This window comes from Trichoplusia ni, assembly GCF_003590095.1.
Source record: "Trichoplusia ni isolate ovarian cell line Hi5 chromosome 11 unlocalized genomic scaffold, tn1 tig00001139_group10, whole genome shotgun sequence".
Classification (NCBI taxonomy): domain Eukaryota; kingdom Metazoa; phylum Arthropoda; class Insecta; order Lepidoptera; family Noctuidae; genus Trichoplusia; species Trichoplusia ni.
This window is the reverse complement of record NW_020799689.1, coordinates 6,822-21,648: the sequence shown is the minus strand read 5'-3', so window position 1 is coordinate 21,648 and position 14,827 is coordinate 6,822. Positions and strand designations below refer to the sequence as shown.

At 36.0% G+C, this 14,827-nt stretch overlaps 1 protein-coding gene across 1 annotated transcript; it reads left to right on the top strand.

Moving 5' to 3' along the window:
* Positions 1-9,601: 9,601 nt before the first annotated feature.
* On the top strand, positions 9,602-12,030 carry LOC113506347 (zinc finger BED domain-containing protein 4-like). The gene is made up of 2 exons (XM_026889195.1): positions 9,602-9,631; positions 10,224-12,030. The coding sequence occupies exons 1-2, from the start codon at positions 9,616-9,618 to the stop codon at positions 11,921-11,923; spliced, it is 1,716 nt and encodes a 571-aa protein (XP_026744996.1). The 5' UTR covers positions 9,602-9,615; the 3' UTR covers positions 11,924-12,030.
* The last annotated feature ends 2,797 nt before the right edge of the window (positions 12,031-14,827 follow it).

The following is a 14,827-nucleotide window of genomic DNA, read 5'->3' as shown; positions in this document are numbered from 1 at the left end:
AATACTTCACAATGTTAGAAGTTAATGGATGATTATAGAATAATTGTCCTGTTGCAACCACCTACACAATCCATGCAGGAATCCCCTGAACAATGAATCATGAAGTCCCCTTTTTTTCGGTAAGGCGGGGGAATCGTCTTGGACAACCACTCCCTCGGGGGAGGAAATGGGTAGTGTCAGACTCTTACTGACTAAACCTGAACCGCCGTGCTACGTCATCCGCGCTTTTGTGTCGGTGTATGGCAATGCGTTGCAATCCTTCATACACCGACCGCAGGCTTCATGAAGTCCCCTGCTTAAAGTACATGACAACTATGCTAACGGAAGGGAAAAATATGACTGGTAAATGTTCTGATATTGATTATTATGAAGCAGTGATTATTTAAAACTGATTAAAATAGTGTTCAATAGAAGTTTCATCAATTAAAATTTAATAACAATTGGAGGTTGAATCGTCGGTTCAAAATTGCCTCCAATATACTGGCACGATAGGCAGGAGGCAACATCAGTGAGATAGGCTAGGGGTGTAGAGAGATTATAATTATTAATATTATTTCCTCCTTTTAAAAAAAAATACTTCTGCAGTAAGGACCTTAATCCTTGTATCACGGTATCACAGGTTTCACAAACACTCGAATCACGTGCACACCCAGACTTTGAACAAGCATTCGTGGATCAAAAAAATCATGTCCTAGGGATCAAACCGGCGACACGTCACGCATAGATGTTTAGGCGTGGTGACCTTCACCACTCGGCTATCCGTGCAATGTAATTCTAGACCATGTGGTCTAGTCAACCTTAAGAAGCTACTACGCAGTAGAAAATCAACTTTTATCTTAGCAACGAATTCCAACCACGTGTTTTAAAACAAATGTATCTGTAGTAACAGATCCAGTGGCTGAATTGCGCGCTAATTATATTAATTAAGGATGACATCATCAATTCTTTGTTATTACACAATGCTGTGATAAGGAGTGTTTTATCACTCTGTTATCTCGTTTATTACATATTGTAAGATCTTCGACGAGTGGTTGAGATGATTGTGAAATTTTTGGGTTCGTTTTATATGTGAACTTAATTTTCGTTTTTTTGGGTTGTGTACCGAAAGGGTAAAAATGGAACGGACTAGATAGCGTTGTGTAAAAGTTGTGGAATATTATTATATTACTACTTTTAACTGGACAGTAATAAAGCACGGATGGCCGAATGTCTGAGGTCACCACACCAAACCCACAGTGCACAACGTGTCGCGGTTCCTATCCCCACGTAGGACAAGCATTTGTGTGATCCACGAATACTGGCCCTCTGGGTGTCTTTGTGAATGTGACTTGACAGTTTGTAAAACACACCGCGACACAAGTATTAAATTCCCTAGTGTAAAAGCCGTTTTACATTTTTCCAAAGAGTCAGCGTATATACGACAATTTTCTAAACGGCTGCTGAGCATCGTAAACAATTACAAATTTAATTGAATTTCCAATACAATTCTCAATCAAAAGGTTAATTATATTATCCTGGAGTCCTATTCCAAACTCTTTCGTAATATTATGACCTGTGTGTAAGAGAGATGGCACTCAAGGCCTTGTATAGCACTGTCTTGCTTACACAACCATCATATAGTTTGACTGGCCCGTGACCCTTTTCAAAGGTTGTCCTTATCTAATTAATTACCTATAGTGATACCTAACTGTTAATTATTTACTGGTAATAAATCAAAGTGATGGACGAGTGGAAGGAATTTCAGGAATGTTGTAAACAATTTGGAATTAATAAAACTTAGTTTAGTTTTTTGATTTGGATGAAATCGATTCTTTCTGACAAAACTGCTAGAGAATTAAGGAAGCAGTGACAAAAGCAAATAGTCGACAACCTTTATTGCCCACCCTGGGCAATGGACTATTTGCCTTTGTTCAAAATTTTCTTAATTGCAGTCCAATTTGAAGAAATGGAATTTGATCGTGATTTGTTTTTTTAGCACTGAACGCTTCAGCCTTAGTCTAGAATAAATAAGAAGAGGGAAGGACAGCCTTTGGGCTCTACTGAGATGATAATTGTTTATCTATACTTATAATATAAACAGGTATAGTTTGTGAGTTTGTGCTGTTGTGGGCAGTAATCTCAGGATATACTGAATCGTATTTGGAAAATCTTTTACCAATAGCAAGCTACGATATTCATGGTGCCATATGCTGTATTAATCACCCGAATGCTGCTCCGAGTCAATGTGATAATTTACCATTTACCAGAAATAAGGTTGTTATTACGAAGCAGTTTCATTTAGTATCTGCCTATAATTAAAACACTCCAAACTTGACTTTCCAAACAAAGAGTTTATCATTAAACGAACACAGTTGACCAAAAACGATTACCTAAAAATACCATGAACACACAAATACCCATGACTCATGGCATCCATGGCAATACATCATGATAACAGACAAATGTTATGGCCTTTTCACACGTCGCATCTGATTAAGGCTATATGCTTCCAATACCAATCCAGCTATTTCCATTAGACGCGATGGCCGCTCAGACCAAAACTAGTCAGGCGATCCCGATGAATCATGATCATTATCATCAGCCCGTATTCGTCCACTGCTGGACATATGCCTCCCCAATTGCACGCCATCGAGATCTTTCTTCTCGATAAATACTCGTGACTAAAACATTGCTTTTAGGTATTATTTTGTCTTTGCTTTCATTAACCTATTCTCAAAATACATTGAGATCGGATTTCATTCTCACCGGATTGTACGAAAACCGTATGTTACAGAGCGACTGTATATATATCTTCCACAACAAATAGTCCATTGAAATGCTACATTTTTAAGGCCTAGCCATGCGTCTTCTCAAAAATGCAGCCGCTAATGTAACATTTCAATGGACGAAAATGTTACTGGGTAACATGGTATCCTATAGAATAGGAATGATGACTGGGTATAAAAAGAAAAAAATCTCATTAGTCCCTCAGTTAGATAATTGAAAAGTATGAGACACGTATTTTTTCCTTTTTCAGAAAAACTAGAATTGACAAAGATTAACTGCTTTAAAGTTTAGGAGAGGGGGCTTGTGCGTAACGATATGGTAAAATTTATACTCAATCGTGACGTCACGCGTAAGTTTCATTCACTGTAATTTGGTCAATTTATGTTTGCGGAACAAATTAAAAAATACGTATCCATTATTATACAAAAAACTACAAGACGGACACTGCAAAAAAAAATAGTAATCATCCTATTATACTAACGCTGACAAATCACTCTGATGATGAAACTGACAGCTCAAAATATATATTTTTTAATCTGTCTGACAGACTAAATTGATTTTTTGATAAATACCCGTCTTCACTGCTGGTTCTTTGTATTTACAAAACCCCAAAAATGGTTATTATATTCGATTCTAAATAAATACTATTTTTACTACAAGACTCTGTTAATTCTAATGTGACATAGGATTGTCTGGCCCTGTAGATTTTAGCACTAAAGTAAGTATTAAGGGCTTGGCTGTGGAGTGGCGTAAAGGTCGCCACTCCCCATTTCCTAAGCTATAATTATATCTATGTTGCGTGGATCGATTTGATGACCACAGCTCTCTGGACAATGGTTTCCCTTCTACGGGCAATTTGGTATAGTTTATGACTGGAATAAAGGGTACTGGATAGAAATAGTTAGTACCTACGTTCTTCATCCAGCAACGAAAAAAAAATTGTATTTATTTCTAGATTCTTATCTACTGGGGGCCGATCATCGCCAGAATAAGTGGAACGACGATGAAGTTTTGTGGAAAATTTCAATACAGAGCGACTGCCTTCGTCATAGTGGTAAGCACTTTAAAACCATTAATTCTATGAATCTTATACAACGATTAACGATTTTCGAGACGCGAATATAAAAAAGTGTTTTTGAGATATCGCATGCTTTTTTGGTAACACAAAATAAACACCTTAAATACAATTATTCATATTCACATTCATGTCATTTATTTGCATTCCACAATGTGTTACGATATAGGCTTAAAGCTATCTACGTATGTGAAGATTATTTTATAAAACCTTGAGAATCCCCATATAATTACAAGAACTCGACTCGTAAACCGAAAAACGTCAAACTATGAAAAAAACTTAGTAACTCTCCTGAAAACGCCTCTATTCACCCCGTAACCGTAACTTATTGTGAACATCAGTAACATGGACGTATTCTGACCTTCGCACGTCATGTCAAAACAATCCCACTGGGTGAAACAATAAGACTGTTATTAATGATATTGCTATGAGATTTTCACTTAGAAAGTACTTCATAACATCGCAAGCGAATGTAGGTAATTTAAAACTTGGAGATGATAGGATGTTTAGGTTATGAAAGGACAAGTTCTATATTGCATGTATTAGGAGTACCTAAAATGGTCTTCTACCATTTTTGCAAGTAAGACGGCTGTAATGGGGATGTAGTAGTAATATAGTAAATCATCATTGGCCTAGCCTTTTCCCAACTGTGTTGGGGTCGGTACCAGTCTAACTGGTTTCAGCTAAGTACCAGTGTTTTACAAGGAGCGACTGCCTATCTGACCTCCTCAACCCAGTTACCTGGGCAACACGATACCCCTTGGTAAGACTGGCCGTCAGACTTTTCAAGCTTCTGACTACCTGTAACGACTGTCAAAGATGTAGGAATAACAGCCGGGACCCACAATTTAACTCGCCTTCCGAAACACGGAGGAACTCGTTATGACAAAGATGGTCACCCATCTACGGACCAACCGCGTCAAGCATAGCTTAACCTGTGATCGAATCACTTATGCGGTTATAGCTTAGCCACGAGCTCCTCCGTAATATAGTAAATAATATTATAAAGCTTCAGAGTTTGTTTTAACGCGCTTATTTCAAGAACTACTGGTCCGATTTGGAAAATTCTTTCAGTGTTACATAGCCCACTTATTGAGGGAGCCTATAAGATAACGATGTGATTAATAGGAGCAGAATCTTTATAACCACGCGAACGAAATCGGGCGTTATAGCTAGTGAAGAAATATATTGATGACAACAGGATCTAATACAGCAAATGTCTATCTTTAACATACCAAATCTATCTCATACGGTGGATGTACAACCTGGTATCAAAGTTTAGGCCGCCCGTAGTCCTCTGAATGACTTAACGAATTTCTATGCATTGCCATACACATTGCCTTAAGTTTAGTCAGTAAGAGTCTGGCACTCCCCCGAGAAGGTGAGTGTCCACAAGGATTCCCCGTCAAACCATAGTCTCTGTCTGGGATTGTCCGAAAGAGTTACCGTGGCCCCGGTACACGAAGGGCAAAGGAAGGAACATGGGTGGGTTTTAGTCAGTAGAAGTCTGACACTCCCTTCCGTTCAACCCAAAACAGAAGGGGTCATTTGATTTCATAATTTCCCATCCGAAAAAAAACACGAAGGCATACGTTTTAGTGAAACTTTAAATAACTAAACAATCAAGGTTAAAAAAAACAAATCACGATTCAATATAAAAACTGCGAATAAAACTTTGTTATTATTTATCACGATTACTTTGTATTCAATATAAACTTTATTTCTTTGTGAATAAAAACATTATTGTTATTGATACGAAATTTTTTACAACCATACTACCTACTAACTTTTAAAGTAATAATAATATAATTGTGTAAACGTGACAGCGCTATAGACGGCGTAGAGCGGCGTCTCTTTTCCACACCCGCTATAACATTCGTTTAAGATTTATTGATAGGTTCATTGAAATGTTATCTGTATTTTAATTAAGATACGATTATCAGAACAGACTTCAGTAAAACCTTTCAAGATCCAAAACTTTTGTCAAACATGTCTAAGCACACTCGCACATAATTCACCTTTAAAACAAAACCAACTAAACCCAACTCGGTCAATCAATTCAGGGGCTATAATTCTCAAGACAGACAAACAGACAGACCCATCTAACTTGTAACACCTATCTTTAAACGTACGGGGTTAAAATCACTCTACGCATTTACAACATTATCTTTACACGCATTAAAAGAATAATAAAAAAAGATAAAAATTTACAACAAAGATTACAATTGTAAACATATGCTACGTCACGTGATGACGTCATTACCTGCGGGATCCATTCATGTAGACACACTGGCGTTACACTCTTACACTCTGCACTAAATTACACCAATTATATTTGAAATAATTGATTAATTTAAGTTTTATTTCGGTTGTGTTTAGTGTTATTAAAATCACTTTGTTTTGTTATTTATTTCGTAATATTTTATTAGACAGCAATCACTTCAAATTTTGTTTCCTCACTTGATTTTTAGCGACCACTCTATACACCGTCACACATTTTATTGATTTAAATTAAACTGTTCTTTAAAGATTTTTTCGAAAAATCCACATTTTTAACACAAACAAATTCACTGTCAAACTAGTAACACTGAAAAACTAATGACTCACAATTACATCTTCGAACTTCGTTTAAACACTGCAATTTTCACAACTACTTAAAAAATGACTCACTTTTTAAGCACTACTTTTGAATTGGTATATTTTACATATTTGCGAACATATTCAGTTTTTTACGTGTTTACAAGTGTATAATAAAAAGCGATATGAAATAGGTATAAGTTTTGCGCGATCTCGACGCGCACTACTGAACAACGTACCGTGGGGTAAATGCCGCCATTTTTAAGCTTGGTTTACATGGTACGGTGTTCAATTTGTTATATTTTTTTTGGAGCCAGATTATTGACAGAATCGTGTAAGAATTTGGGGGAGGCCTCTGCCCAGCAGTGGGACACAGTGGGCGAGGAAAAAAATGATTTTTAAATATTTTTGGGCATGTGATGTGTAATTTTAAAACAGTGCACGGAGATTCTTTTTACTAGGAAAACTCGCTTTCGCTTTCATAAGGAGGGGGTTCTTAATTTGTGTTTTTTTTGTTGTTACCTCAGAACTTCGGACTGGATAAAACGTATACATGTTTTATCGTTTAACGTGAATCAGCTGTTATTTGGTCCAGCAAACCGTAAACAGTAAACCAATGTATAGTTAACTCTAGTTTTATTTTCCCACGTTTTACTAAGTTTTTCTTGTTTCTTTGTTCGTTTGACTGTCGTTCCGTTTGGATTTTTGTAACTCAATTTTGAGGCACTTCCCGATAAGCTAGCAGGCTGTAATTTAGGGTAGCTACAAACCCAATCACAATGCAATTCGCAAGAATAATAATGGCTGGAACGATGTTGATTAAATTTTAATCGAGTAATTATGACAACTGTCGAGTCGAAAAAAAATTTTTTGCACGTTTTCGCGTAAATTATAGGAATTCTGTGACCCTTCTTAGCCCCTAGGATTATTTTAAATTTTAGGACATTTAACAAAGTAGGTTTTTACATTTATTCAACTATTAATGATACCTTTAGTGCTTAGACAGTAACCGCGGCATGTAAACCAACGTTATTAAAATTCCGTGATTGCTACACGTGAGTCAGACAGATAAGTGTTATACAACAGATAGTTTTGTTGTTGTATATACAGGGAGAACTGTGTTGTGGAATATTTTTATAATTTATTAGCTGCTGGTCTTGTGGTTAGTAGTTCTGACTGGTATACTAGGACGTGGTTTTGATAATCGACTAGAATAAATGTTTGCGTGATGAGCACTATTGACATTTGGTGACATAAAAACCTCTTCAACTTTTCGATTAGTAGATTCATTTGAAGTAGACTTACATGTATTTGTTGTTAAAAACAATGGGTTAGAATAGTAAATTGTAGTCGTACTGAACCCTTAATATCGTGAGTCTAATTCCCATTTCCGGTTGTAGATATTTAGATAAAAAAGGACTCCCGCATTATGAAGTTTAATCCTTGTATCGCGGGGTTTCGCAAACTTTCAAGTCACATGCACAAAGACACCCAGACTCAAAAATAATAATAAAAATAAAAAGTAAACAATCCTACATTTACGTAAACATCTAAAACAAAACGGTTTATTTTTGGCAAATGATCACCAAGGAAGGAATGGTGAGATTGTTTGATGACGTCAACAAGAAATCCATTATTTCTTGACGTTTGATGTGTTTGCATGCGTATTTAATACGTCATTGATGGTGAGATGTTGACATACATAAAAATAAATGTTATTGGATGATTGCTCAGGTTTCATTTACGTTATAATGATTTGAGGTAACGGTTTATTACAAACTTTGAACCCCAAATTGATTCCTTGACTATGAGCATACGCGGTGATGTGGCAGCAATCGAAGGTTATTTAAAAATAAATATTTATGTTATTTTAACGGTATCTTAGCCTTTTTCCCAAGTATGTTAGGGTCGGCTTCCAGTCAAACCAGATGCAGCTAAGTACCAGTGTTTTACAAGGAGCGACTGCCTATCTGACCTCCTCAACCCAGTTACCTGGGCAACACGATACCCCTTAGTTAGACTGGTTATCGGACTTTCTAGATTCTGACTACCTTTAACCACTGTTAAAATTTTTAAGATATCACCTAAAACCAACATTTTGATGTGCCTTCCGAAACACAGATAAAATCCTTATAACATAGATGGTAAACCATCCACGGACCGAACGTCTTAAGCGATATATTGCCCAGATAGCCGAGTTGTTGTGTGTTGAGTTTTATTTATATTATGCACGAATGCTTGTCCTGAGTCAGGCTGTCTTTGTGTATGTGACTTGAATTTTTGTAAAATACCCCGTAACAAGAGATTAAAGTTTCTTAGAACAAGACTTACATTCAACAACAACAAAACTATTAATAAATAACTAACACTTTTGCATACAACTGTACAATTCCCATCTCGCTCTAACAGAAGTCTGAACCAGGGATGTTGCGAACATTCGCATCTGCATCCGCAAATGCGGAACATCCGCATTGTTTTGGACATCTGCATCTGCTTCCGCATCCGCATTAATCAATGCGAATGTTCATGCGGATGCGAATATTATACAAGTAGCGACAAGAAAGAAACTGGGCGGGGCCGGTGATTGACGCGTGCCGGTCGCACGTGACAATAACCAATGGGAGCGAAGAAATTAGTGACAAGATTCGACACGTTTGTTTGTTTTCGCTAGTGCATCATTTGTTTGTTCCTTGCAAGTGCAAGTGAATAAATACGTGTTTGTTTGCGTTGTGAAGTGAAAGTGAACTACTTATCGTATCATAAAGATAAATAGGTATTTTTAATGTTATTGTGATACAGTGTGTAAATAAGAAGAGTTTACAAGAAAACTTTATATTATTTAAGACTAATATTCATAAGATCACAGGGTAACTTCTATTATATTACGCCGGTAATACGTTTTATTGTAGGAAAAAATATCGTTTTATGACGAAATTCGTTATTTTTCCAGTGTGATTCCCGTTATTGATAGTTTATCTAACTATTTAGTCAACAATGTCACCACCGATCAAAAGTAATGTATGGGATTATTTTGAACCAAATAAAGAAGACCAGGATAAAGCTAATTGTAAAATATGCAAAAAAAGCTACTCTCGCAAGGGCCGCACCACGTCGTCTTTAAAAAACCATCTTAAGTCGATGCACTCAGAAGAATTTTCTACATTTGAGAACATTAGTAAGAAAAAAAATTACAACAGATGAAATCTGACGCAAGTAAGTTTCATAATTAATAGTTTTAATTAATTAATATTTACTTGAGGCATTGTTTGGTTAGTTTAATAAAAGAATAGTTTTAGTTGTGGTTTATTGGCAAAGTTTCCACTCAATATTATAGTTATTTGCTGTCATATAAAACGTCAGTTGTAAAAAGACTAATATATGTAATTCATTTATCTACTTCTTTATTGTTTCAAAATAAAACAACCTGTACATAAATGTATATTTTTAATATGATATTAAAATATGAATAGTGAATTACTTAACTCAAAAACTATTCGGCTGATTGCAAAAATTTTATCACTATCAAAAAGTGTACCTTTTCTTTTAGTGTAGTTTAGCTTCACGCTATATTTAATGTTAATGCCAGAAAAACATTAGGGATCCTTCCTTCTTATAAATATTTATAAGGAATAAACTCCTTTTATTTTTATTTTTTGCAATATAAGTTGGACATTTGATTTTGAAAGTTATTTACAAAAATATATAGAAAGGTTTTCTGGTGTTTTAAAATGTCCTCACTTTTTAATTACTTTTAAGTAAATAGTTTTTTACAACGAAAATTTTTATTTATTTGTGTATTTTTCAGATAAAGTTACCACTCCTCTGCAAGAATCAAAGAAACAACTTTCATTAGAGGAAGTGGTTCTAAAAGAAAAGAAGTGGGACGTCAATAACTTGAATTCTAAAAAAATTGATAAACTCATTGGAGAAATGATTGCACTTCAAAATTTACCGTTTAATTTTGTTGAAGGGCTAGGTTTTCGTAGACTGATGCAAGAATTAGCACCAAGATATAACTTTAGGGGACGCAATTTTTTTACAGATTTTGTATGCAAGGAATTATATAGCAAAGTGGCTCAAAAAGTTAAAGGATTAATCGAAAATTTTGATAACATGTCGTTTACGTCTGACATTTGGTCGGATCCTAGCTCAAACGCTTCTTTGCTTAGCCTGACTTGCCATGGAATTGCAGAAAACTTTGATAGATCATCGATAATATTGAAATGTGAGACATTTGACGGCCGTCACACTGGTGACTTAGTTGCTGAAAAATTCAGTAACATGCTTTCTGAATGGAACATTAAAAAACAACAACTGCATTGCCTAATCAGAGATGAAGGGTCTAATATGAAACGAGCCGCGCGATTAGCAGCATTAAATGATATAGACTGTACTGTTCACAAGATACAACTGGCTATCCGTAGTTGTTTAGGTTCTCAAGAAAACATAAAAATACTAAAACAAAAGTGTAAGAGAATTTCGACCCATTTCAATCACTCTACCATTGCCCAGAAACAACTGCAATCAATTCAGGACAGACTGAATCAACCGCACCTGAAAGTGTTTCAAGATTGTGTAACACGATGGAACAGTACATTCTACATGTTCGAGCGTTTTTCAAAGATAAAGGATGCTCTGAGCCTTTACATGAATGATAATGAAATTGACCCTGTTCTACCAGAAGAATGGAAAATGATTGAAAGTTTCATTCAATTACTGGGACCTTTTGAGGAAGCAACACGGGAACTGAGCAGCTCTTCTGCTCTTATTTCATCTGTGATACCGATAATACAAATGCTTGAAAAAAAAGTTGATGACTATTTAACAAGATCGCAAGAGTTTGATCCGATTCGTCAGGCTGTAACGACTTTGAAAAACGAACTTTCTACAAAGTTTTCTAGCTTGGGAGAAAACAATTTATATACCATCGCTACCTACTTAGATCCTCGCTATAAGCACAAATTTTTCACACCGGTGACTGAAGAAAAGATTAAAGATGACATTATAAAAATGATAAATATTGAGAATGACAATTTTGAATCAGTTAATACCAATGCCAAAAGGGCTAAAATAACTGATTGCATGGAAAATGAAACAGAACAACTAGGACCAGGGACTTCAGGTTTCAACAAAAAGCCATGCTTAAAAAACGACCTGGCTATGATGTTAGATTCGTCGAGTGAAGACGAAAGTCAAGATGAGCCAGAAAATAGTAGCGTTGAAGCTGTATTAAAAAAAGAGTTACTTGCTTACCGTACTAAAAAAAGAATAAATGTGAGTGAAAATCCTTTAAACTGGTGGAGTGTACATCGAGGGGAATTCAAGGTATTATCGCCGATAGTACGAAGATTTTTATCTGCTCCACCGGGCAGTGTTCCTAGCGAACAACTGTTTAGTAGCGCGGGATTAATTTACGAACCTCTGCGTAACAGACTAGAACCAGAAAAGGCGGCAATACTACTCTTCATCAAGTATAATGCTCCTATTTTTAAATTCAACTATTGATATAAAAAACAGAAGGTGTTCAGTTACATTATACATGACTTATATTTTTAACATAAAAATAAGTACTTAATTATGTTTGATTACAATAAAAATGTTAATAATTACGTTGTCATTGTTTTAATTCTTCATGGATAGACTTAATTTACATAATATCTTATACATCCGCATCCGCATCTGCATCCGCGGATGTGAGCCTGCTAAACTCCGCATCCGCATCCGTATCCGCGGATGTGAAAATATCGGCATCTGCAACATCCCTGGTCTGAACTAAATAATTCACATTTTTAATATATTTTGCACTCAATTTCAAACAATTAAAGTTCATTTTAGATGACCTAAAATAGAACACATTGTTATACGAAATAAACAATCAATTTTGAACCCTACTCTTTGGACTTAAGGTCGAATTTTAACTAACAATGGATAGAGAATCTTTTAGCCGGTTATTGCTGAACGATTTTGCACTTTATTGCTTTGAGATAAAGTGTAGTTTACAATAATAATGTTATATGAGTAATTGTTTTAGAAACACTATGATAATGGAAGATAATTGACTCATCATTTTTGTAAAGGAGCACAAGAGTACTGTTTTAAGGTCACGGCAAAAAGTTGTTTAAACAGCAAACGCTATTTATAGAAAGTTCAAAAGTTCTCATAATATACTAGTGATAGAACGATACTAGTGGGTTACCAGATCAGAATCCAATGTTTTTGCTTTCAATAGCCTAGCGCCTTTAAAAGACCGCAAATAATAATATCTATCTCTGATCATGAAAATAAACACCTCTCTATCTACCTAAAAAAGTTTTTTTTTTTCAAAAATTATTTAAAAAAATCAGGCCCACTCTCTCTATCAGCTGAGCTAAGGCCTAGCCCAAATCCTTCCACGATTTTCTATCCTGGGTTACTTGAAATCAAACCACGCGGTATTTATTAAAATCGTATCGACACCGTTTCCTGTGCCAACCATGGCGCTACCGTCCATCCGCTGTCTCTCATAAGAAACTTTAAGAAAATCCTAGACACAGCAAAGCAGTACACAACTAATTCATTCGCAATATGACAGAACACATACAACTTCAAAATAAAATACTAATTAGACCGAATTCTAAATAAAAACACAACAACTAGATATTCAACGCCCCACTAATAACATTTCAACATATCATCATCAGCCCATATTCGTCCACGGCTGGACATAGGCCTCCCCAATCACACGCCATCGGGATTATTAAAACACGTTGGATATTTTCCATGAACTATATTTGACAATCAACATAACAGAGACAAACATAGATTACATAGCTACAAGACATTAAAACCTATTTTGATACATACTAACACCCCCACTTATCAAAATAATCAAAACATTTCTGACATAGTACAACACCCACTATATAAATAAACTTAAAATGCTTTACATGTCATTAGTACACCATTTAGAAAAACAGTAGAGTTATACTCATTCCCATACTACAAATACATCACTAGGGTTTTTGACAAGCTCCCAGGCATCATTATCTTCAAATGATTGCAACTTCTCAGCCAAAGCACGTCTCTACTGCTCCTTCTCAGGCCTTTTCAGAGCCTGTGAGATTGAAATCTCCTGAGAAACTGGAACAGTACTGGATACACACAAGTTGCTGAAACCATACCGATCAGGCTGCTTTCCTTGCGTCTTCTGTCTATCATAAGGCTCTGGCTCCTGACTAAGATATACATGTAATGTGTGTTTCTTCACCATCAGTGTATACTGAAGAATCTGAAGAGCTATCACTATGATAATCAAATACTGGAACACAGGATGCCCCCACTGAATCTCTGTTCTCCTTCTCCACGCTGATCTCTGGTGTTTGCACATTACTCTCGTCATCTGGAACCAATATTGCCTCCTGGCTGTTTGCATTATCACCTGTCTCGCTTTCTATCAAAATAACATCTGCTGGTGATAACAGTATCTTTTGAAGGATTACACAATCTCTATCCTTTCACATTCATTCCATATCTTGGCTATTTATATGTGCAAGCCACTTCTGTGCCACAATCTTCCTGTAATTGCAGGAGCTGCCAACATGTAACTTGAAGATTGTAACCTCAACTTGTAAACCCCATCAGTTAAGTCAGCTATCGCAACCAAAGCATCTCTTCCGTCATAAATACATAACAATGCTTTTCTTCAATTATAACCTGGTTACCATTCCTGATAAGCTCGCTAACTGATTACAAGTTTGTAGTCAAAACAGGCACGCATAGCACATTTTTCACAGTTATATGACATTGCAAGTCTGACATGATCTCCACATCTCCTGAACAATCAACCCATTAAAACACGGTGATAGTTTCATGTTTGCAATCCCGTCCTTGTTAACAGTCATATGTGCACTGGCACCGCTATCTGTGTACCAACCCTTCTAACTAAACCTTCCGTTTATAAAAAACATTGAAAACGCATTTATCCGCCATTTTCTTTCATAACGGGCACCACATTTATCATAGTTTTCCATGCCCTTTAGTTTTGGTACACTAGCTATATTCGAGTTCATGGTTTCGCCAGTCAACAAGCGCAAATTATCTATTTTAACAACAAAATAACTGATAAATGCCCAACTGAGCCCATAACCTATTAAAACACGTTGGATATTTTCCATGAACTATATTTGACAATCAACATAACAGAGACAAACATAGATTACATAGCTACAAGACATTAAAACCTATTTTGATACATACTAACAGGGATCTATCTCCGGCTGCCCTCATCCAGCTCCTGTCATCTTGCGCAGATCATCACTCCACCGTGCCTGACCTACACTACGTTTGCCGAGACGCGGTCATTTCAACACGCGACAAACTACAACTTTCTGTTACCAACGAACAACGCCATCTATTGAGGCACCATTGAAC